Source organism: Chiloscyllium plagiosum, unplaced genomic scaffold (genome assembly GCF_037043375.1).
Source record: "Chiloscyllium plagiosum isolate Xiang-an unplaced genomic scaffold, Cpla_swu_hap1 HiC_scaffold_10, whole genome shotgun sequence".
Classification (NCBI taxonomy): Eukaryota; Metazoa; Chordata; class Chondrichthyes; order Orectolobiformes; family Hemiscylliidae; genus Chiloscyllium; species Chiloscyllium plagiosum.
Genome location: NW_028270148.1, coordinates 92590477 through 92613241, shown reverse-complemented (window position 1 = coordinate 92613241; position 22765 = coordinate 92590477). Strand labels below are relative to the sequence as shown.

Sequence of the window (22765 nt, the reverse complement as noted above, 5' to 3'; positions counted from 1 at the left end):
AACACGTGGTTCAGTAGCTAGGGTAGCTGGTTGCCTGGAAACGTCAAAACAGATTTGAATTAGGCCAATCAGTTTAAATTATACCCCCAAAAAAATACCAAACTCCAATCAGGTTTGAATTTAGTATATTGACAATCTGAAAAGCCAATGACACAATCCAATGCTTTGGGGGTAGAAGACTGAGGAAAATTGAACAGCTGGGAGAAGAACTGCCAAGCCAGAGAACTACATCTGCAGACTGCCCAGAGAATAGCTCTCTTAAAAAAGGTACCTATATCGATCTGTGATCAGTAAAGCAAAGACGACACAGGAAGATCCTAATAGAAGATTCGACAGCAGGCTGGTTTTTAAAACTTCGAAATTTTGGTAAATCTTAATCGGGGGGTTTTTATCAGACTAGTATTATAGAAGGGAAGGTAAAGGTAGGTTAGGGAAAGGAGTTATGAATAGTTGTTAGTTAGTTATTCTCTGTTATACCTTAAGAAATAAAGTGGTTAATTTTTACTTTAAATAGTTCTTGGCTTCACAGATTACTGCATGGGATAAATCTTTTCTGTGTTGCTGGTTTAAGCAGGAGGGTTTGCCCAGTGTCAAAGCAAACAGCGAATAATCCTCACTCTTCCCACTTTCCAAAAACCAATCTTTGAGATAGATGGATGGACATAACCATTACGATCACCAGTAACCATTGAGCAGACTTCTTCAATATCTTGCAACAGCAATATTAACTGGGTTTTGGAGGAATCTGGAACACTTATGTCAAAAGGATCAATATTTGAGAGTCGAAGTTTTGTCAATGTTACTCTTGATTCCCTCTCTAAACCACATTCAAAGAGAATTTGTGTGAATACTTTTCTTGATCATATCAGTACCAAGATGATATATTTTTAAGAAAGAGATTTTTTTAAAAAGTACCTGTAGCATAGATTTTGGATGAGGTAGTTCCTCTCCTTGGTAAATTTTGATGTAAGCCTGAAGTACACAGAAACAAATTCCTGGATCGTTAATATGTTAACAGAGCCTTCTGAATTAAAGAACTGCAACAAAAAGCTTTTTTAAAAAAAAGTGACTATTTACTTTTCCTACCTTGAAATATTCCAGAAGGTCTCGACAAGTCACTTTGGACCCTCCAATTTCCTTTTCTACTAAATTTTCAGGAGACAGTAGAAATGGCACGACATCATGGAGCCCTATCTTGAAGTCATCATCAATATCTATAGGGATAAAATACTAAGTCTGCAAATCATAAATTACAAAAACTATTCCGAATGTAAACATATCATCTTGCAGTTTTCACCCGAGTAGGTGCAATAAACTTTTAAATAGAATCCAAGATTTTGACAAATTAGACTGTCACACCCCAAAATTCAATGCAAATAACTATTAAAAAGTTGGTCCATCACACTAAAATGATATAAAAGGTGCAACATAAATCCATATGTTTTAATATCCATGTACAGTGTAATGATCAAATCAACAGAATACAGTGAATACTGGAAACCAAAAACAGAATCAGAAAAGGGCCGATAAGTCATCATAGGCCTGTAGGGCTATTTATGTTCCTCTACATATATTGTACTGCCTTACTGCATTTTCTATTTGTGTATAGGATGCCAGTAGTTAATTAAAAGTTTTGTTTAGTACCAAAACTATTCTGGTTGACTACATATCATGAACAAATTTCCTTGTGCATTTCAGATCTTTTTACAATAACTACATTTGAATGAAGTTATCTGATCCTTTTTTGATGTTCTTCCTTTCAAATCTTAATCTACATGTAAAGACAATTCAGTTAAGAGCTCCTTGCTAAAACAACAAAAGGACTGCTGTGAGGAATTGAACTTTCTCAATCTTTCACTTGCAATTAAGTAGGTACATCTATGGAAGAGAAATTTGGGAATACAAAAAATTCTAGCTACTCTCTAGTCAAGGCTAGAAATTCTGGGGAGGTTGGGGAGCTTCTACCCTATATTTAACTATAACCAGATGGAGAGAAGCAGAAAGAATGTATTCAACTTTGCATAATACAGGCAAAAATATTAAAGAACTTCCTTCCTCCAACTTGAAATGTGGTTAGTATCATATCAGAAATTATAGCCATGGAATTGAGATAGACACAGTACAAGATACAGAATCAACACTATACAAAAACAGAGCATTGCACTGTATCAAAAAAAAAAAGGCCATTTTCAGAGAAAAATAGTTGCATACCATCTCCATGGCTTTGGTGTAGACATCTTTTGCTCCTGCTAGGTTTGGCTTACGCTCCCGCAAAGACCAGAAGCTCTTACGGGCATTGGGTGGAGGTTTAAAGCTGCCTGACTATTTAAAGGGTGAAGGCAAGTATGGGAAGCAACGTCAGAACCAATCAAAGCACAGATAATGACACTGACTCAGTTTCCTTCTCAAGGACTTTGTCACCAGTTTTTGGCTCCAGGATTAGCGCAAGAATTTGCGTTGTTCTGATGCCAAAGTCAATATTCCATAGCTCGGTTATTTTCCTCTCAATTCTTCTGTCAAGTTCAATGCTATTCCTCCCTCACCAAGTTGCCAAACCCTAGTTCTCCACTAGAGTGCAGAAATAGTTGCATTTTGCCCTGTAACTTATATGTCTGTGTTTTATGCAACTGCAAGGAGTTGATCCTTTAATAATTATGGGCGGCACGGTGGCACAGCGGTTAGCACTGCTGCCTCTCAGCGCCAGAGACCCAGGTTCAATTCCCACCTTGTGTGACTGTGTGTGGAGTTTGCACATTCTCCCAGTGTCTGCGTGGGTTTCTTCCGGGTGCTCCGGTTTCCAAAAATGCGCAGGTTAGGTGAATTGACCACGCTAAATTGCCCGTGTTAGATGTAGGGGAATGGGTCTAGGTGGGTTGCTCTTCGGCGAGTCGGTGTGGGCTTGTTGGGCCGAAGGGCCTGTTTCCACACCAAGTAATCTAATCTAATTCATGTAGTTTCTGCCATTTCTTCAGGCCAAAAAGACTGGATGAGCGATCAACTTTTTTTTGGGGAAATGCAAAAGCTGTCAGTGGATAGCATGACCATAATGGCAATAAAAATATCAATCATTTTGTCTCCCATCATCACCCGAGTAGATAGAACTTTGTTAGACCTCAACACATGCAAGACTAGAACTCCCAAGTTAAAAATAAGCTGTAATACTGGAAGGGAGATGAATACTTTAGAATCTTAGAAATTGAGATTCTCATGCTCTGCACAAAAATGGACTGCAAATCACTTTTAGACGTAATATTTTGAACTGTCAGATTATTTGAAGTTCAAACTCAATACCTGACATTTTACATCAACAGACCTATGGAAATGGTCACTGGCAGTGCTTTCAAGCAGCACAATGCAAAGGAATAATCTGCTTCCTACTTGGAGTCCATCAGGGTCACTCAGTTCCTGACCTGATCACAGCCTTGGTCCGAATATGAAGAGGAGTTAAACATTAGGGATGACAAAAGAGTGACAGTTTTTGATGTGTTCTATAATTTTATGACATCAAGTTAGCATTTGATCAACAACTGAACCACAAGAGCCTGAGCAAAATACAGCCAATGAGCATCTAGAAAAGAAAATTCTCCACTGGGTGGCATCACACCTAACATAAAGAAAGATAGTTGCAGCTGGTGGTAGTTAATCATCCTAGACAAAAGTGAGGACTGCAGATGCTGGAGACCAGAGTCTAGATTAGAGTGGTGCTGGAAAAGCACAGCAGGTCACCCAGCATCTGAGAAGCAGAAAAATATACATTTTGGGCAAAAGCCCTTCAGTGGGAATGAAGGTCGGGAGCCTCCGAGGTGGAGAGATAAATGGGAGGGGAGTGGGGCTGGGAAGAGGGTACAACAGGTGTATGGAGGTGAGGATGAAGGTGACAGGTCAGAGGCGGGTGGAGCGGATAGGTGAGAGAAGGAAGATTGGCAGATAGGACAGGTCATGAGGATGGTGCTGAGCTAGAAGGTTGGATCTGGGGTAAGGTGGGGGGAGGGGAAATGAGGGAACAGGTGAAGTCCACATTGATGCTCTGGGGTTGAAGTGTTCTGAGTCGGAAGATGAGGCGTTCTTCCTCCAGGGTCGGATGGTGAGGGTGCAGCGGAGGCGGCGGCCCTGGACCTGCATGCCCTCGACAGAGTGGGAGGGGGAATTGAAATGTTGGCCCACGGGACGGTGGGGTTGATTGGTGCGGGTGTCCCAGAGATGTTCCCTAAAGTGCTCTGCGAGAAAGGACATCATTGCAGGGTTCAAGGTAGTATCTGAAACCCAATCATCTTGAGCTGCTTATTAATGACTTTCCCTCTATCATAAGAAGTCAGAACTGGGAATGTTCACTAATGATTCTACAATATTCAGCATTAATGAAATACTGAAACAGTCAATGTGCATGCATAAGACCTGGACAAAATTCAGGCTTGGGCTGCTAAGTGGCAAGTAACATCTGCGCTGCACAAATACTGGGTAATGATCATCCCTACAGAGAATCTAACCATTGCCTCTTGACATTCAGCATTGTCTTCACTGCATCCTGTACTACAAACATCCCAGGGGAACTACCATTGAACAGAAACTGACTGGACCAGCCACATGAATAGTGTGGCTATAAAATCAAGTGAGAAGTTGGGTATTACCATCTACAAAGAATAAAGCATGAGTATAATGGAATACTGCTGAAAATGTGTTGCTGTATTCCATTTCCCTCCCCTCCCCTATCAGCATTCCGTAAAGACCACTCCCTCCGTGACTCCCTCGTCAGATCCACACCCCCCACCAACCCAACCTCCACTTCCGGCACCTTCTCCTGCAACCGCACGAGGTGCAAGACGTCCGCCCACATCTCCCCCCTCACCTCCCTCCAAGGCCCCAAAGGAAACTTCCATATCCGCCACAGATTCACCTGCACCTCCACACACATCGTCTATTGCATCCTCTGCACCCGATGTGGCCTCCTCTATATTGGGGAGACAGGCCGGCTACTTGCGGAGCATTTCAGAGAACACCTCTGAGACACCCGGACCAACCAACCCAACCACCCTGTGGCCCAACACTTCAACTCCCCCTCCCACTCCACCAAGGATATGCAGGTCTTTGGACTCCTCCATCGCCAGACCACAACAACACGACGGTTGGAGGAAGAGCGCCTCATGTTCCGCCTAGGAACCCTCCAACCACAAGGGATGAACTTGGATTTCACCAGTTTCCTCATTTCCCCTCCCCCCACCTTGTCTCAGTCAAATCCATCGAACTCAGCACCGCCTTCCTAACCTGCAATCTTCTTCCTGACCTCTCCGCCCCCACCCCAGTCTGACCTATCACCCTCACCTTGACCTCTTTCCACCTATCGCATTTCCAACGCCCCTCCCCCAAGTCCCTCCTCCCTATCTTTTATCTTCGCCTGCTGGACAAACTTTCCTCATTCCTGAAGAAGGGCTTATGCCCGAAACGTCGATTCTCCTGTTCCCTGGATGCTGCCTGACCTGCTGCACTTTTCCAGCAACACATTTTCAGCTCTGATCTCCAGCATCAGCAAACCTCACTTTCTCCTATAATGGAATACTCTCCACTTACCACAGCGAGTGCAGTTCTAACAACATTTGAGATGCTGGACACAATGCAGAATAAAACAGCCTGCATGACTAGTGCACGATCACTACTTTCAACATTTACTCCCTGCATCAACACAGTGGCAGCATACCATCTGCAAGACACACTGCAATAACTTACCAAGGCTCCGTCAACAGAACTTTCCAAATCACATCTTAGCCATCTAGAAAGACAAGGGCATCAGGCTCAAGGAAACAACTTTCCAAAAGGTCCCTCCAAGCCAGACACCATCCTGACTTGGAATTATGTTGCTGTCCCTTCACTGTTGGGGAGTCAAAATCATGGAAATCCCTTTCTAACAACATTACGGAGGTATGTACAACCAAGCACCCTGACTATTCAACAAGCAACTCCACTTCAGTGGGAAAATCAGGGGGGCACAATATGACGGCCTAGCCAGTGATGCCCACAGCCCACGAACAACTAAAAATCTGTCAGTAAGACAAGGCAACATTAAATTTAAAGGACAATACAAGAATGAGAACATAGTGGTCAGTAACTCAGGGGAATCCTGTCATATATTCACACTATTAAGGCAACTAAAATGAGGTTCAATGTTAAAAAATAAATGTATGCAAGTTTTGACAGTAAACAAAAATCCTACTTAAGAATCTTAAAATGTCAGAAAATATTACAAACTTCTGATTTGTACTTTTTTTAAAAATGAATATGCAAACCAGAATTCGAGAGGTCAAACATCTACCACAACAAACTGGTCATCTCAACAAACAGAATTTATCATCCAGCAAGTATATGCACACGACTTCAGGTAGCATTCAAATACCTTTTAATCTTCCATCAAAACTAGGATTTGTGGCAACTTTCAGACCTGGATGTGGCATTAGGAAACAAGTGATTTTGGCAAAACAGGAATGAATGTGTTTCCTCACATTTTGTAGCTCTTCATGCTGATTTTGTTTTATCTAAGGAACGAAACAATAGTCAAGTGAAGTTAGAGAACTGTAGTAGAGTTTTTACTGGTTAAAGAATAGGAACAACGTGGTGGCATTGTCAACTGAGGCAATTATTGTTTTCTTGGAGTACTTTTCTCCCAAACACTTCCAACAAGATCCGAAAATATTAAAAACATTGACCAGACACCAAGTCTTATCTTCAAAAATTAAAAATTTAAATGGAACAACACGTTTTTCATTTCTAACAGGTACGTCAAACCAACAATAACAGGTCACCTCGCTACATTTTAACAGGTGACCTGTTTCTTCTGCTGACGTAAGACAAAGGATAACATTTAAAATCTTACCTCCAACCGTTTTTCTAAGAAGCTCCTCCCTCCTTCCAATCCATATGGATGTTCATAGGGATAACTCCAATCTCTTATTAAAAACATAAGAGTCTACATAGAAAGAACATTATTAGCTTCACTTACATTAATTTTCTGCAACTGAAAAAAAGAGTCTGCACTTGCATACACAGCTTTTCCCATCAGAATATCTCAATGTCTACCCATGAAAGAGCTGTCTTGCCAGATTTGAATGGTGCTAAAAAAATCTTTAATATCATTTGAACAGGTAAGTAGGACCATTCAACATCAGAGCACTCGATCAGTACTGTACTGAAGTATCAGCTAAGATCAAATGCTCAAGTCCCAGTGAAATAAGAGCCCATGATCGTCTAATTGACAAGTTAATAATGCATGCTAGGCCAACTATATGCTAGAAAACTCAACATTTCACAATTGTAAATATTACAATTTCTGTTCTTAATACAAATCATTGTTAAACACATTCTCCTCCATGAATGATAGGTTCTTGATTAGTAAGGGAATCAAGCATTACAGGGAGAAGGCAGGTGAATGGGGTTAAGAAACATACCAGTCATGATCGAGTGGTGGAGCAGACTTAATGGGCCGATTGGCCTAATACTGCTCTTATACTTCATGGTTTTATGTAATAAATATCCGGATACCTCTGAAAGTTGGACCAATCAGCCAATTACATTATTAATCCTAGTCTAAATTAGATTTTAGCTGCATTCCAAACAAAAATAATATTGGGCTTGCTGGTTTTGAGAAAAAATTCAAGCATTTGTTCTGCCAACATTTAGAGTCATAGAGATGTACAGCATAGGAACACACCCTTCGGTCCAACCCGTCCATGCTGACCAAATATCCCAACCCAATCTAGTCCAACCTGCCAGCACCCCAGCCCATATCCCTCCAAACCCTTCCTATTCATGTATCCAAATGCCTTTCAAATGTTACAATTCTACTAGTCTCCGCCACTTCCTGTGGCAGTTCATTCCACACATGTACCACTGTGTGAGAAAAAGTTGCCCCTTAGGTCTCTTTTATATATTTCTCTTCTCACCCCAGACCCCAGGGAAAAGACTTTGCCTATTTACCCTATCCATGCCCCTCATACTTTTGTAAACCTCTAAGGTCACCTGTCAGCCTCCGACGCTCCAGGGAAAACAGCCCCAGCCTGTTAGCCTCTCCTTATAACTCAAATCTTCCAACCCTGGCAACATCCTTGTAATTTGGGTGGTATGGTGGCTCAGTGGTTAGCACTGCTGCCTCACAGCACCAGGGTCCCAGGTTCAATTCCAGCCTCGGCAACTGTGTGGAGTTTGCACATTCTCCCAGTGTCTGCGTGGGTTTCCTCCCTTGATATTCTAAGGATTCACTCGATCTATCCTGTCTATATCTGACATATGCTTCCTCCTTTTTCTTAACCAAACCCTCAATTTCTTTAGTCATCCAGCATTCCCTATACCTACCAGCCTTTCCTTTCACCCTGACAGGAATATACTTTCTCTGGATTCTAGTTATCTCATTTCTGAAGGCTTCCCATTTTCCAGCTGTCCCTTTACCTGCGAACATCTGCCCCCAATCAGCTTTCAAAAGTTCTTGCCTAATACCATCAAAATTGGCCTTTCTCAAATTTAGAACTTCAACTTTTAGATCTGGTCTATCCTTTTCCATCACTATTTTAAATCTAATAGAATTACGGTTGCTGGCCCAAAGTGCTCCCCCACTGACACCTCAGTCACCTGCCCTGCCTTATTTCCCAAGAGTAGGTCAAGTTTTGCACCTCCTCTAGTAGGTACATCCACATACTGAAGAATTTGCTATTCCTGTATGATATTTGAGATCTATAAGTTTATTAACAAGGCTGAATTTAATTATCTTAAAAATTGCTCAGCTATTTAAGAAATAAACAGGTTATTTTCATTACAAGGTTTTGAGTACCAATGTAAAAGTTCTAGACCTCCGAAGGAATACAATCATGAAACAACTTCACACCTAACATACATATAAGGTAACCACAATACCAAAATCTTCATTAAATACACAAACCTGGAAGGGCTTTTGATACACTTCCTCCATTGCTAGTCGGCCATACTCTGTGAAAAGCTACAAGAGGGCAAAAATAAATTGTAATCAGAAAGTTAGCATAGATTCGGGCTTTGAAGTTCTGGCTGAAAACAGATGCAATACATCTGCAAATACATTTGTAGATACCAGAAGTTTGAGTCAGTAAACAACAGGTTTTGCTGAGTCCTTCTCACCTGGAATGGAGGCATTGAATGAGGCAGACACACTCACCTTGCTGGCATTTACTTTGAACATCTGTATTCCTAAATCTATTGAATATAAATATGTTGAGTTAATGTCAACATGGAGGACTGATCTATTAGATGCTGGTAAACATGAATCAGCACTGATTTTACTGAAAACTGAAGTTAGGGGTTTTTGTTGGATTAGGAGAAAGGAGGAGAATAGAAACTCATTAGTAATGAGGTTGCAGCTCTTGGTTAGCTAAAGTTAGGTGAATTAGAGATAGTTTGCAAGAGAATCAAAACCAGGCCAAAATAACTTACCAAACTAGAGTAAATATTAGTATGTTGGAATATATCTCAATGCAGTTTACTTTCTGAAATTGGAATCATGACCTTCAATGTATCAAAATATTAAAGTTTCCTTCTAACATATTTAAGGGCAGGTGATGGCCTAGTGGTATTAATTGCTGGACTGTTCATCCAGAGAGCCAGGTAGTGTTCTGGGGACCAGGTTTCAAATCTCACCATGGCAGATGAATCCAATATCGATTGTCAGGAAAAAAAAAGCACCTGGCTCACTAATGTCCTTTTGGGAAGGAAACTGCTATTCCTACCTGGTCTGGCCTCAGGTGACTCTAGACCCATAGCAACGTGGTCGACTTTTAATTGTTAGGGATGGTTCAATAAATGCTGTGACACCCTCAGCCCATGCATTAATTTTTTTTTTAAATTGGCTACGATACCTGCAAGTGTTGCAGATCATCTTCTTGAATGTTCTGAGACAAATTGTATACCTATAAACAAAGGAAAAAAAAACTGGTTTAAAACAAAATGTGATATAATTATCCTCCAATTACTTGTAGGAGCGTGGCTCCAATCCAAGAGAAATCCAGTTCACCCATCACCTACATTCTCTACTTCCTCAGCCACAATATAATTGCTAGAGAGCATAGCATTAGAAAATGCACTGTGACAAATCACGCTTCCTCAGACACTACGTTCTACATGCATAACATCTCCATCTAGAAAGAGGGCAGTAGCAGACACCCAGGAACACCCCATCTGCAAGTTCCTTCCAGTCTACATACCATCCTAACTTAGAACTACATTATGTTCCTTCATTGTCAAAAGATCAAAATTCTGGATCTCACTTCATAATAGGATCACAGGTATACCTACACCTCAAAGATTGCAGGAGTTCAAGGAGGTACCTCATCACCAACCTCAAACACAATTAGGGATAAACAAATGCTGTCCTTGCCAGCAACACTCAATATTTGGTCCAGTATCCATGCTACTAGAGTCATACAATACCATCCAAGGGAAAAGACAATTACCATTAACTCTTTTTATACCCCTCATTATTTTATAAACTTCTATAAGGTTGTCTCACAACCTTCTACATTCCAGTGAAAAATGTCCCAGTCTATCCAGCCTCTTATAACACAAAACATTCCCAGTAGATCTCTTCTGAGCCCTCTCCAGTTTAATAATATTCTTCCTATAACTGAACCAGAACTGGACACAGTATTCCAGAAGAGGTCTCACCAAAGTCCTGTACAAACTCATCATGACTTCCCAACTGAAAGGGCTGAGCAGTGAAGGCAAACACCTTTTTAAACCCCCTGTCTACATGATGCAAACTTCAAAGAATTTTGTACCTGCACTCCCCGGATCCCTCTGTTCTAAAACATTACCCAAGGCCTTACCATTAATTGTAAAGTCCTACCCATTTTTGTACAACCAAAATACAATACCTCGCATTATCCAGATTGAAATCCAGCTGCCATTTTTCAGCCCATTAACATATTTGATCAAGATCCTTTTGTAATCTTTGTAAACCTTCTTGTGTCTATTTTGCCACCAATTTTGGTATCTTCCACAAACTAACCGTACCTTCTATATTCTCAAAGTAAGTGATCCTATCAGTATCAATTCCTTGCTGTTACCACCACATTTAAAGAAAGGTACATTTTAAAAAGATTATTATTATATGTCCTTACATATCTTTTCAGGTAGTTGCATTATTAAATATACTGATGACATTTTTTTGGCTTCTTGTGTTATTGAGAAACTGAAATGATAAATTTAATTCAACAAATAGTAAAAATTATTAACATATCCTATTCTATACAGAAAAAAATCCACAATTGAATACCAATTATTAAAACTGGGATATTTTTAATCTCTCCAAATGAAAGACTACGTAATAGCAACAGGACAAACATGCTGCACCCCAAGTAAGCAGTTTTAAAAGCAATCTTTACCTGAACCGAACTTGTCATGGTGCTGAGAGCAAAAACTGTGGCACAGTCTCTTATGGTTGACTGACTGTCAAAAGCCCCCTGAGTATCCATTAAAAGCACTGCAACCTAGAAGGAAATGATTCCAAGTTTTAAATAGTGTTTCTAAAAATATTTTTAATAGTTCAAAACACCAAGATTTGGTAGTTTGATATAAAGGCAAACTAATGCAGATACTAGAAATCTGAACAAACGGAATGGAGAAACTAGGCAGGTCTGGTAGCACCCATGGAGAGAAACAGATTAGCATCAATTCTGGTATAACTCCTCTTCAAAGCTAAAAGGCATTGGAAAATATTTTTAAACTGAATAAACTTAAATTGAGGCCCACTGCAAAAGACAAAATGGTTGTTAATGGTGGAAAAAGAAAACAAAGATGTAAAATGGGTTGAAATTAAGGTGTGAAAGGGAGGGAATGGGTCTATACTAAGAGCAAAGTAAAGAAGACACAAACAATACAGGACATTTGCTGGAAGAAAAATGCAAGAATGGATAACAGACAAAATATGATCAGGTTCCAAACTTATTGAATTTAGTAATGAAATCAAGGCTATATAGAGTACCTAGGCAGAAAATAAGGCATTGTTCCTTGTGCTTGCACTGTGTTTCATTGTATATTGCAGCAAGCCGAGAACAAAAATGTTAGCAAGAGAGTAAGATGGTTTATTGAGATGTTAAGTATCTTGGGAGCACATGATTATTCCTATGGACAGAAAAGGGCATCATAATGAATAGAAGCAATGGAGACATAGAAACTGAAAGAATGGAATCCTTGTTGGAAGCAGGTTGTGGCGTGGAGTAGTCAAGGTAGCTGTAGGAGTTGGTAGGCTTTATAATTGAATTAAATACTATCCTCCTATTCCACGAGTTTCCATTTTGTAAACCACTTGCTACACTTTGTTAAAACTTTCTGAAAACCTATATTTCCTTGATCAACACATACCATTCAAATAACTTGGCCAAACTTAGTCTGCTGGTTATCCTAGAGTCTCAAATGCAGTTACCTGGGACTGTCCTCACACCATTTCTTGAACAAAGGAGTCATACTTGCAAATCTAGTCATAGAGATGTATGCACAGAAACAGACTTTTTGGTCTGATTCTTCCACACCAACCAGATATCCTAAATTAATTTAGTCCCTTTTGCCAGCATTTGGTCCATATCCCTATAAACCCTTCGTATTTATACATCCATCCAGATGCATTTTAAATGTTGTAATTGTACCAGCCTCCACCACTTCCTCTGGCAGCTCATTTCACATATGCACCACCCTCTGCATGAAAAAGCTGCCCCTTAGGTCCCTTTTAAATCTTTCTCCACTTATTGTAAAGCCATGCTCTCTAGTTCTGGACTCCCCCACCCATGGAAAATACCTTGTCTATTTACCCTATCCATGCCCTTCATGATATTATTAACCTTCTAAGGTCACCCCTTAGCCTCCAGGAAAAAAACAGCCTCTCCCTATAGCTCAAACCTTTTCTGAACTCTTTCAAGTTTCACAACATTGTTCCAAAAGGAGGAGACTAGAATTGAACACAATACTCCAAAAATGACCTAAGCGATGTCTTTGGCGAAATTGTTTGGCTCTTCCCTCCCCAACACCCTCTGCCTCTTCCAGCCTCTTCCCCCTCCCTTTTAAAAAAAAAAGAGGTGCTAAAGAAGATCGATGACGGCAGAGCAGTAAACATTGTCAGGATAGACTTCAGAAAAGTGTCTGACAGGTTCCACAGTGGTAGATTATTTAGTAAGGTTAGATCACAAGGGATCCAGGGGAAGCTATCCAATTGGATACAAAATTAGCTTGAAGTTCAGAAACTGCAGGTGGTGATGGAGACTCTATGCCAGTGACTAGTGATGTGCCACAAAAATTGGTGCTGGGACCACTGCCTTTTATCATTTATATACATGATTGAGATGTGAATATAGGAGGTAGAGTTAGTAAGTTTCCATATGACACCAAAATAGGTGGTAAAACGGACTGTCAAGATGATTCTCTCATTAAAACAGAACCTTAATCAGATGGGCCAATGGTTCTTGAAAGTGGAGTCACAAGTAGACAGGGTGGTGGAGAGAGTGTTTGGCACCTTGCCTTCGTTGAGTACACAATGTAGGATTGGGATGTCATGTCGCAGCTGTATAGGACATTAGTCAGGTCACTGTTAGAATATTGCATACAATTCTGGAAGCTCCTCTTTAGAATGTTGTTAAACTTGAGGGTGCAGAAAAAGTTTTAACAACATTGCCACTATTGAAGGGCTTGAGTTATAGGGAGAACCTGAATAGGCTGGCACTTTTCTTCACTGGGAGCGAGAGAGGCTGAAGGGTGACCTTATAGAGGTTTATAAAATCATGAGGAGCATAGATAAAGTGAATAGCCAAGATCCTTTTTGCTACAATGTTGCAACAAAGAAATGAAACTGGTCAGACTACCTGGTATCGTTCAAGGCACCGGAAAAGTCAACAGCAAAAATGGATCGGTCATCATTGCAAAGTCTTCCTAACTTCTAGGGCTGGTGCCAAAATTGAGACAGCTGGCTTACAGACGAGTCAAGCAACAATCTGAAAGTCATACTCACAGAATCATGGTGTCCCAGACATCACCAGCACCATCCCTAGATATCTCCTTTCACACTGGCAGAACAGATCCAGCAGAGGTGGCTACACAGCATTGTACACAGTTGAGTGTTGCTTTGGGAATCCTCAACATTAATTCCAGACCCCATCAAGTCTCATGGCTTCAGAACTCTCCTGCTGATTACCACATACTTTCCTCCTTCAGCTGATTAATCAGTACTCCTCCACATTGAACAACACATGGAGGAAGCATTAAGGATGCAAGGGTGAAAGCTCTGGATGGAGGAGAACAGAGCTGCTGGACTGGGTCTGCAGTGGGTGGGGAGGAAACCAACAAAAGAGAACATACCTGACCTCATCCTTACCAATGTGCCAACTGCAGATGCATATTTCTATGACAGTATCAGCAAGAGAGGCAACCACACACAATTCTTGTGGAGATAAAGTCCCACCTTCACATTGAGAATACCCTCCATGTTGCGTGGCACTATCACCATACCAGATGGGACAGGATTCAAAGAGATCCTACACTCAAGACTGGGTATCCATGAAGCACTTTCGGCCAACAACCAGCAGCACAACTGTACTTCAGCACAACTTCCAACCTCCTGGCATATATCTCACCCAACCATTCCCAATCTCATTCAGTGGACAGTACAGGGGGGCATGCCAGCGGCAGCACCAGGCATACATAAAAATGAGGTGTCAACCTAGTGAAGCTACCAAACAGGACAACTTACATTCCAAAAGGCACAGTAACAAGCAATAGACAGACCCAAGCGATTCCAAAACCAACGAATTAGATCTAAGCTCTGCAGTCCTGCCTCATCCAGAAATGAATGCCAGTAGACAATTAAAAAACTCACTCAAGGAGATGGCTCCATAAATATCCTCATCCTCAACGATAGCAGAGCCTAACATATCAGAGCAAAACATACAGCTGAAGTACTTATAGCAATCTTCAGCCAGAAATGCCAAGTGGATGATCAATCTCAGGCTCTTCCAGTGGTCCTCAGCACCACAAATACCTGTCTTCAGCCAATTTAATTTATTCCACATGATATCAAGAAATGGTTGGAGGCAATAGGTAGTGCAAAGACTACAGGCCCTTACAACATTCCTGCAACATTGAAGACTGGGTTCCAGAACATGCCACTGCCCTAGCCAACACTGGCATCTCAGAATCCTACAGTGTGAAAACAGGCCATTTGGCCCACACCGATCCCCCCAAAGAGAAACCCACCCAGTTCCATTCCCCTACCCAATTATCCTACATTTACCCCTGACTAATGCACCTAATCCTACACATCCCTGAACACGATGGGCCAATTTACCTAACCTGCACATCTTCTGGGAGGAAACCGAAGCACCTGAGGAAACTCTCACAGACACAGAAAATGTGCAGACTCTACACAGACAGTCGCCCCAAACTGGAATTGAACCTGGATCCCTGGCACTATTAGGTAGTGCTAACCAATGCTGCACATCTGCCTGACAATGTAAAAATTGCTCAGGTATATTGTGTACACAAAAAGCAGAACAAATCAAACCTGGCCAATTACCACCAGTCTACTCTCAATCATCAGGAAAGCGATGGAAGGTTTCCATCAACTGTGCAATCAAGCAGCACCTGCTCAGTGATGCCCACTTTGGGTTCCATCAGGGCCACTCAGCTCCTGACCTCATTACAGCCTTGGTTCAAGCAAAAGAGCTTCAAATGGTGAGGAGAGAGTGACAGCCCTCAACCTCAGAATATAGCATGAAGGAGCCCAGCAAAACAAATCAATGCGTATCAGGCACTCTCCTCAAGTTGGAGTCTTACACAGTACATAGGAAGATGGTTTCAGTTGTTGGACATCAGTCACCTCAACTCCAGGACATCATTACAGGAGATTCTCAGGGTAGTGTTCTACATCCAACCATCTTCAGCTGCTCTATCAATGGCCTTTCCATCAAGGATCAGAAGTGGGAATGTTCGCCAATTATTGCGCCATGTTCAGCACCATTCATGACAACTCAAGATACTAAAACAGTCTAAGCTCAAATGCAAAAAAATCCGGACAACATCCAGGCTTGGGCTGATAAGTGGCAAGTTTCATCTGTACCAGACAAATGCGAGGCAATGACCATCTCCAGTAAGAGAATCCAACCAATGCCCTTTGATATTCAATGGTGTTACCATCACTAACTCCATCATCAACATCGCCAGAGTTACTATAGACCAGAAATTCAACTGGACTCACCACACAAACACTGTGGCTATAAGACCAAGTTAAAGGCTAGGAATACTGCAGCAAGTACTTCGCCCCTTAACTCCCCAAAGCCTGTCCACCATCAGGAGTGTGATGGAATACTCCCCACTAGCCAGGATAGGTGCAGCTCCATCAGGACTTAAGAAGGTTGACACCATCCAGCAAAAAGCAGCCCATTTGACTGGCACCACATCCACAAGCATCCACCACTGATACTCAGTAGCAGCAGTACGTACTATCTACATGATACACTGCAGAAATTAACCAAAGATCGTCAGAGAGCACCTTCCGAACCAACAACAAATTCCATATAGAAGGGCAAGGGAACACCACCACCTGCAAGTCCCCCAGCTGCTCAGCATCCCGAGTTAGAAATATTTCACTGCCCTTCAATGTCGCTTGGTCAAAATCCTGGACTTCCTTCCCTAAGGGCATTGTATCAACTTTCAGCATGTGGACCATAGCAGTTAAAGGCGGCAGCTCACCATCACCTTTTCAAGGGCAACTAAGGACGGCAATAAATGCTAGCCATTCAGCGACACCCACATTCCACAAAAGGTGGGGTGGTGGTGGGGAGATGCAGCAATGTATTTCATGTTCAACTACTTCATCTGATTCCTCACTATGGATTTTTTTAAAAATTGTTCATAGAATGAGGGTATCACTAGCTAGACCCATCTCTAATTACCCAGAGGGCAGTTAAGAGTCAATCACATTTCCTTAAGCCTAGAGTCACATATACCAGTTTAGGTAAAGGCGGCAGTTTCTTACCCTAAATAACATTTACAAATTAGATGGGTTATTCCAAAATTAACGGTTGATTCATGGTCATAATCAGATTCTTAATTTCAGATTTCTACTGAATTCAAATTCCATCATCTGCTGTAGCGAAATTCAAACTCAGGTCCCCAGATCAACAGTCCAGCGAAAATACTGCTAGGCCATTCCTCTTGTCACATTTCTCAGATTTGACAAAATACTTGCAGTGCCAAGTAGGCGTAGAGAGTAAAGATCAGACCGAGAGAGGAAACAAAGATAACAAATGTTAAAAGATGCAAATTCAGTTTTAGAATGAAGAATCAAAAAATCACCAAAAATAAAGTAGAAGGAACAACTGGTATAAGATGAATTGAATTATAAAACAATGCACATGGCATTTAAAATAAAAAGTAAACTGGACATGATAACCCATAGTAAGCAATCATATGGGAGTAGATAAATATGAAATACATTTCAGACTAACTATCCAAGTCTTACTTATCCTTTCCATTTGCATTGCACCAGGAGCAGTCAGGTGGAAATTGTCCCAACAATAAAGTTCTTTCATGCCCCAGTACTGGTGGCATCGCTCATTAAAATGGAACAATTTTCCTCACCAATCTTTCACTTTCCTAATCTACTTACCTCATCCCTATCAATTAGCATACAGTTCACACTATAAGCCTAGGAAGACCAATAATTTGTTTCTTTTTAAATGTACTTCAAACATTTACTTAGTAGGGCCTTTTTTTCCTTCCCTATATCTCTAAGTGGACCATGACAACTGAATCTTCTTTTTCCAAGTTCCCCCCAACTGCTCATATCACTTATCCTTTTTGGATTCTGTCACAACATCAGGGTTACGGCCAAACCCCTAATTATCAAATCATAGGACAATAACTTCTCTGTTGCACTGCTACTATAATTTGGTACACCCCCAAACTACCCTACCATGGTGTGGCACATTCCACAGTGCTTTCAAAATGTATAATTCCCCTTCTTGAGGGATGATTATAATTCAGCAAAAACTATTACAAAAATATGCCCCTTCACGGAGTTAAAAATCACACAACACCAGGTTATAGTCCAACAGGTTTGATTGGAAGCACCCTTCACTTACAAATGGACATGCTTAGAAAAACAATGAAGCTAAGACGATTTACCTGTAATGCCTAATGGAAATTTCAAGATTCGTGCTCTTGATAACCTCTACATGTGCAGCAAGAATCTCCAGTTGTTCAAACTCCAGCTCAAAAGTTTATGTAAAATTTGGATAATGGCATAAAAGACAAAGCTTAAATGCAGTAAACAGTAAGAATGGTCAAACTTCAGACAGTGAACTGGGCAAATAAAATTTAAAGCAGAGATGTATGAAGTAATTCATTTTGGTATGACAGAGATAAGGCAATAGAAATTAAAATGACAATTTTAAAGAGGGGTCTGGAACAGAGACCTGGGTGTGCATATATAAATCTTTGAAGGTGGCAAAAATGCCAGAAGTTTTAAGGGATCCAAGTTTTTACAAAAGGAGGCAGAATGTACAAAAGAGTATAAAATTAACGCTTCCAGTTGGATATTTAGAATAATATGACCACTTCTGAGCATCATATTTGAGGAGGATGCCAAGGCTTTTGATTTTCATTTACAGTTGATACTAGTTATTTGAATGCACTGACTTTTCTCAATTTTTTTAGTGGATACAATAGTTAAAATGAAAAGTGGTTTTGAATATGTCAAATAGGAAATCAACACAATCGTTGGAAAAGCAACATTCCATTAGTACAACTGAACTGTCCAACTTTCCATTCCCTAGACCCTTCTCTGAAATGTGAATATAAGGCCAACACAATTTAAAAGAAGGGTGGGTGAACAATGTATCCCCACCACTTGCCACTGTCCTCCCTCTATCCCAATGTCTTGTACCCGATTTAATTATCTGTACTCAAAATGTTTTCTCTGAAGGATCACTGTTTCTACTTTTCTCCAGAGACGCTACAGACGAGCTGAGTTTCTCCAGCAATTTCTGTTTTTGTTTGTTTCTGACCTCCAGCACCCAAGTTCCTGGTTTTATTTTACTTAAACATTACAATATATTTTAAAATATCCAAGCAACCAACTGCCAAGATATGCAAGGCACTGTGCACCAAATGGTCCCTCCAGAGATGTCCATTTGGATTGTTTTGGTCAACCTGTCAGACATTAGTAGATTATTTTATTAAAGTTTTTAAAAAAGTGCATTTTAATCCATTTCTCCTGAAGGCATTTACATCAGAATATAGATCATAGGATATTAGTAGCTCTCAGATGAAGCACCTCTTCTTCATATCAAAGCCCAGTGAGCATCAGTTGCCACAAAGGCCATTACGACCACTGGGCTTGTCCATCCGGATGTGTGTATTTTTCACACCAGAATCACTACTTTATAACTGTAAAGTAAAAACCCATCTGATTTGTTTTTAACCCTAGAGTCATAGAATAAGAGATGTGCAGCACAAAAACAGACACTTCGATCCAACTCGTCCATGCCAACCAGATATCCTAACCTAATCTAGTCCCATTTGCCAGCACTCGGCCCATATCCCTCAAAACCCTTCCTATTCATATACTCATCCAGATGCCTTTTCAATGTTGTAATTGTACCAGCCTCCACAACTTCCTCTTGCAGCTCATTCCCTACACACACCACCTTTTGAATGAAAACATTGCTCCTTAGATCCCTTTTAAATCTTTCCCCTCTCATCCTAAACCTATGCCCTTTGGTTCTGGACTCGTTCACCCCAAGGACATAGAAGCTCGAGGAACAATTTTTCTTATTTGATAAATATCAGCAGCTCTATGCAATATTTGTCTCATTTCATTTCAGGCAACTCTCGTCATATATTGTTACAATATAACGCTGCTTAAAGCTCTTCAAAAGATGCTTCAAGCTATTATATGCAGTTTCAGCATATGTAGACTTTATAGGTTTTTTTTAAAAACATTTTGATCAAGGGAAAATACACATTCTTCTAAATATGATACCTCTCTCATTTGCTAACACTAAATGACATAATTGCCATCCTTTACAGGCAGAACTGGAGGCCTCACAAGAGGTGAGGCCATACTGGATTTGGTTCTGGGTAACGAACCAGGCCAGGTGTTAGAATTGGAAGTAGGTGAGCACTTTGGGGACAGTGACCACAATTCAGTGACTTTTACTCTAGTGATGGAGAGGGATAAGTGTGCACTGCAGGGCAAGAGTTATAGCTAGGGGCAGGGAAATTATGATGCGGTGAGGCACGACTTAGGATGCGTGGCTTGGAAAAATAGGCTTCAAGGCATGGGCACAATTGATATGTGGAGCTTGTTCAAGGAGCAACTATTGAGTGTCCTTGATAAGTATGTACCTGTCAGGCAGGGACGAAAGGGTTGTGTGAGGGAGCCGTGGTTTAATAAGGAATTGGAATCCCTTGTTAAATGGAAGAGGGCGGCCCATGTAAAGAGGAGGCGTGAAGGTTCAATTGGGGCGATTGAGTGTTATAAGGTAGCCAGGAAGGATCTGAAGAGAGAGCTAAGAGCAGCAAGGAGGGGACATGAAAGGTCCTTAGTTGGTAGGATTAGGGAAAACCCTAAGGCTTTCTATAGGTATGGCAGGAATAAAAGAATGACTAGGGTAGGAATAGGTCCAGTCAAGGATAGTAGTGGGAAGTTGCGTGTGGAGGCTGAAGAGATTGGGGAGACACTGAATGAATACTTTTCGTCAGTATTCACTCAGGAACAGGACATTGTTGCCGATGTGAATACTGAGTCACAATTAATTAGAATGGACGGCTTTGAGGTATGTAGGGAAGAGGTGTTGTGTTGGAAATTCTGGAAAGGGTGAAAATAGATAAGTCCCCTGGGCCTGATGGCATTTATCCTAGGATTCTCTGGGAAGCAAGGGAGGAGATTGAAGAGCCATTGGCCTTGATTTTTATGTCCTCGTTGTCTACAGGAATAGTGCCAGAAGACTGGAGGAATGCAAATGTGGTTCCCTTGTTCAAGAAGGGGAGTAGGGATAACCCTAGTAACTATAGACCGGTGAGTCTCACTTCTGTTGTGGGCAAAGTCTTAGAGAGAATTGTAAGGGATAGGATTTATGAACATCTGGATAGGAATAATGTGATCAAGGATAGTCAGCATGGTTTTGTGAAGGGCAGGTCGTGCCTCACAAACCTTATTGAATTCTTTGAGAAGGTGACTAAGGAGGTAGATGAGGGTAAAGCGGTAGATGTGGTGTATATGGATTTTAGTAAGGCGTTCCCCATGGTAGACTACTGCAAAAAATACGGAGGTATGGCATTGAGGGTGAGTTGGAGGTTTGGATTAGGAATTGGCTGGCTGGAAGAAGACAGAGGGTAGTAGTTGATGGTAAAGGTTCATCTTGGAGTGCAGTTACTAGCGGTGTTCTGCAAGGATCTGTTTTGGGACCATTGCTGTTTGTCATTTTTATAAATGAACTGGAGAAGGGGCTAGAAGATTGGGTGAGCAAGTGTGCGGATGATACGAAAGTCGGAGGAGTTGTTGACAGTGAGGAAGGATGTGTCAGGTTACAGCAGGATATAGATAAGTTGCAGAGCTGGGCAGAAAGGTGGCAAATGGAGTTCAATGTAGGTAAGTGTGAGGTGATTCACTTTGGTAAGAGTAACAAAAAGATGGGGTACTGGGCTAATGGTCGGATACTTGGTAGTGTGGATGAGCAGAGGGATCTTGGTGTCCATGTACACAGATCCCTGAAAGTTGCCACCCAGGTAAATAGTGCGGTGAAGAAGGCATATGGCGTACTGGCTTTTATTGGTAGAGGAATTTAGTTCCGGAGCCCTGAGGTCATGTTGCAGTTGTATAAAACTCTGGTGTGGCCGCATCTGGAGTATTGTGTGCAGTTTTGGTCGCCATACTATAGGAAGGATGTGGAGGCACTGGAATGGGTGCAGAGGAGGTTTACCAGGATATTGCCTGGTATGGTAGGAAGATCGTATGAGGAAAGGCTGAGGCACTTGGGGCTGTTTTCATTGGAGAAAAGAAGGTTTAGGGGTGACTTGATAAGAGGTGTACAAGATGATTTGGGGTTTAGATAAGGTTGACCATGAGAACCTTTTTCCACCTATGGAGTCAGCTATTACGAGGGGGCATAGCTTTAAATTAAGGGGTGGTAGGTATAGGACAGATGTTAGGGGTAGATTCTTTATTCAGTGAGTCGTGAGTTCATGGAATGCCCTGCCAGTAGCAGTGGTGGACTCTCCCTCTTTATGGGCATTTGAACAGGCATTGGATAGGCATATGGAGGATAGTGGGCTAGTGTAGGTTAGGTGGGCTTGGATCGGCGCAACATCGAGGGCCAAAGGGCCTGTACTGTGCTGTATTTTTCTAATGTTCTATTTTTCTAACTGCAGACTAGAGTGAATGAAAAAACCTTTATTATTTATTTCCAGAATTAGCATCTTTGGTGAAATACATTTTCCCATGATAATTCCAGACCATTGGCTTATCTGATCAAGTTACATTAGAGTGTGATTTGAAGTAACCTTAGTAGAACTGGAGAAAAAGACCCAAGAAGAGAAGAAAATCATCCAAGAGCTAAAGGGAGGCTTTTTTGACTTCAAATTACTCAAGACAAAACTTGAATAGTAATGAAGAATTGTTTCAACACTATTATAACAAACTCTCTAGTTTTTATTGTAAATGTATTCTTAAAACAGATTACTGGCGGCAAGGATTGCTCTTATTATTTTCATTTCT

At 41.2% G+C, this 22765-nt stretch overlaps 1 protein-coding gene across 4 annotated transcripts in view; it reads right to left on the bottom strand.

Annotated features, from left to right (window-relative positions):
- Positions 1–22765, bottom strand: part of LOC122553009 (atlastin-2) — a 117879-nt gene that overhangs the window by 26732 nt on the left and 68382 nt on the right. For all 4 annotated transcript variants that reach the window (XM_087991554.1, XM_087991555.1, XM_043696415.2 and 1 more), the window contains exons 4-10: positions 11388–11492; positions 9864–9914; positions 8918–8974; positions 6863–6955; positions 6386–6524; positions 1087–1214; positions 916–972 (exon numbers count right to left, since the gene is read on the bottom strand). In XM_087991554.1, coding sequence (XP_087847680.1) covers positions 916–972; positions 1087–1214; positions 6386–6524; positions 6863–6955; positions 8918–8974; positions 9864–9914; positions 11388–11492 — 630 coding nt within the window. The remainder of the gene's footprint in view (positions 1–915; positions 973–1086; positions 1215–6385; positions 6525–6862; positions 6956–8917; positions 8975–9863; positions 9915–11387; positions 11493–22765) is intronic.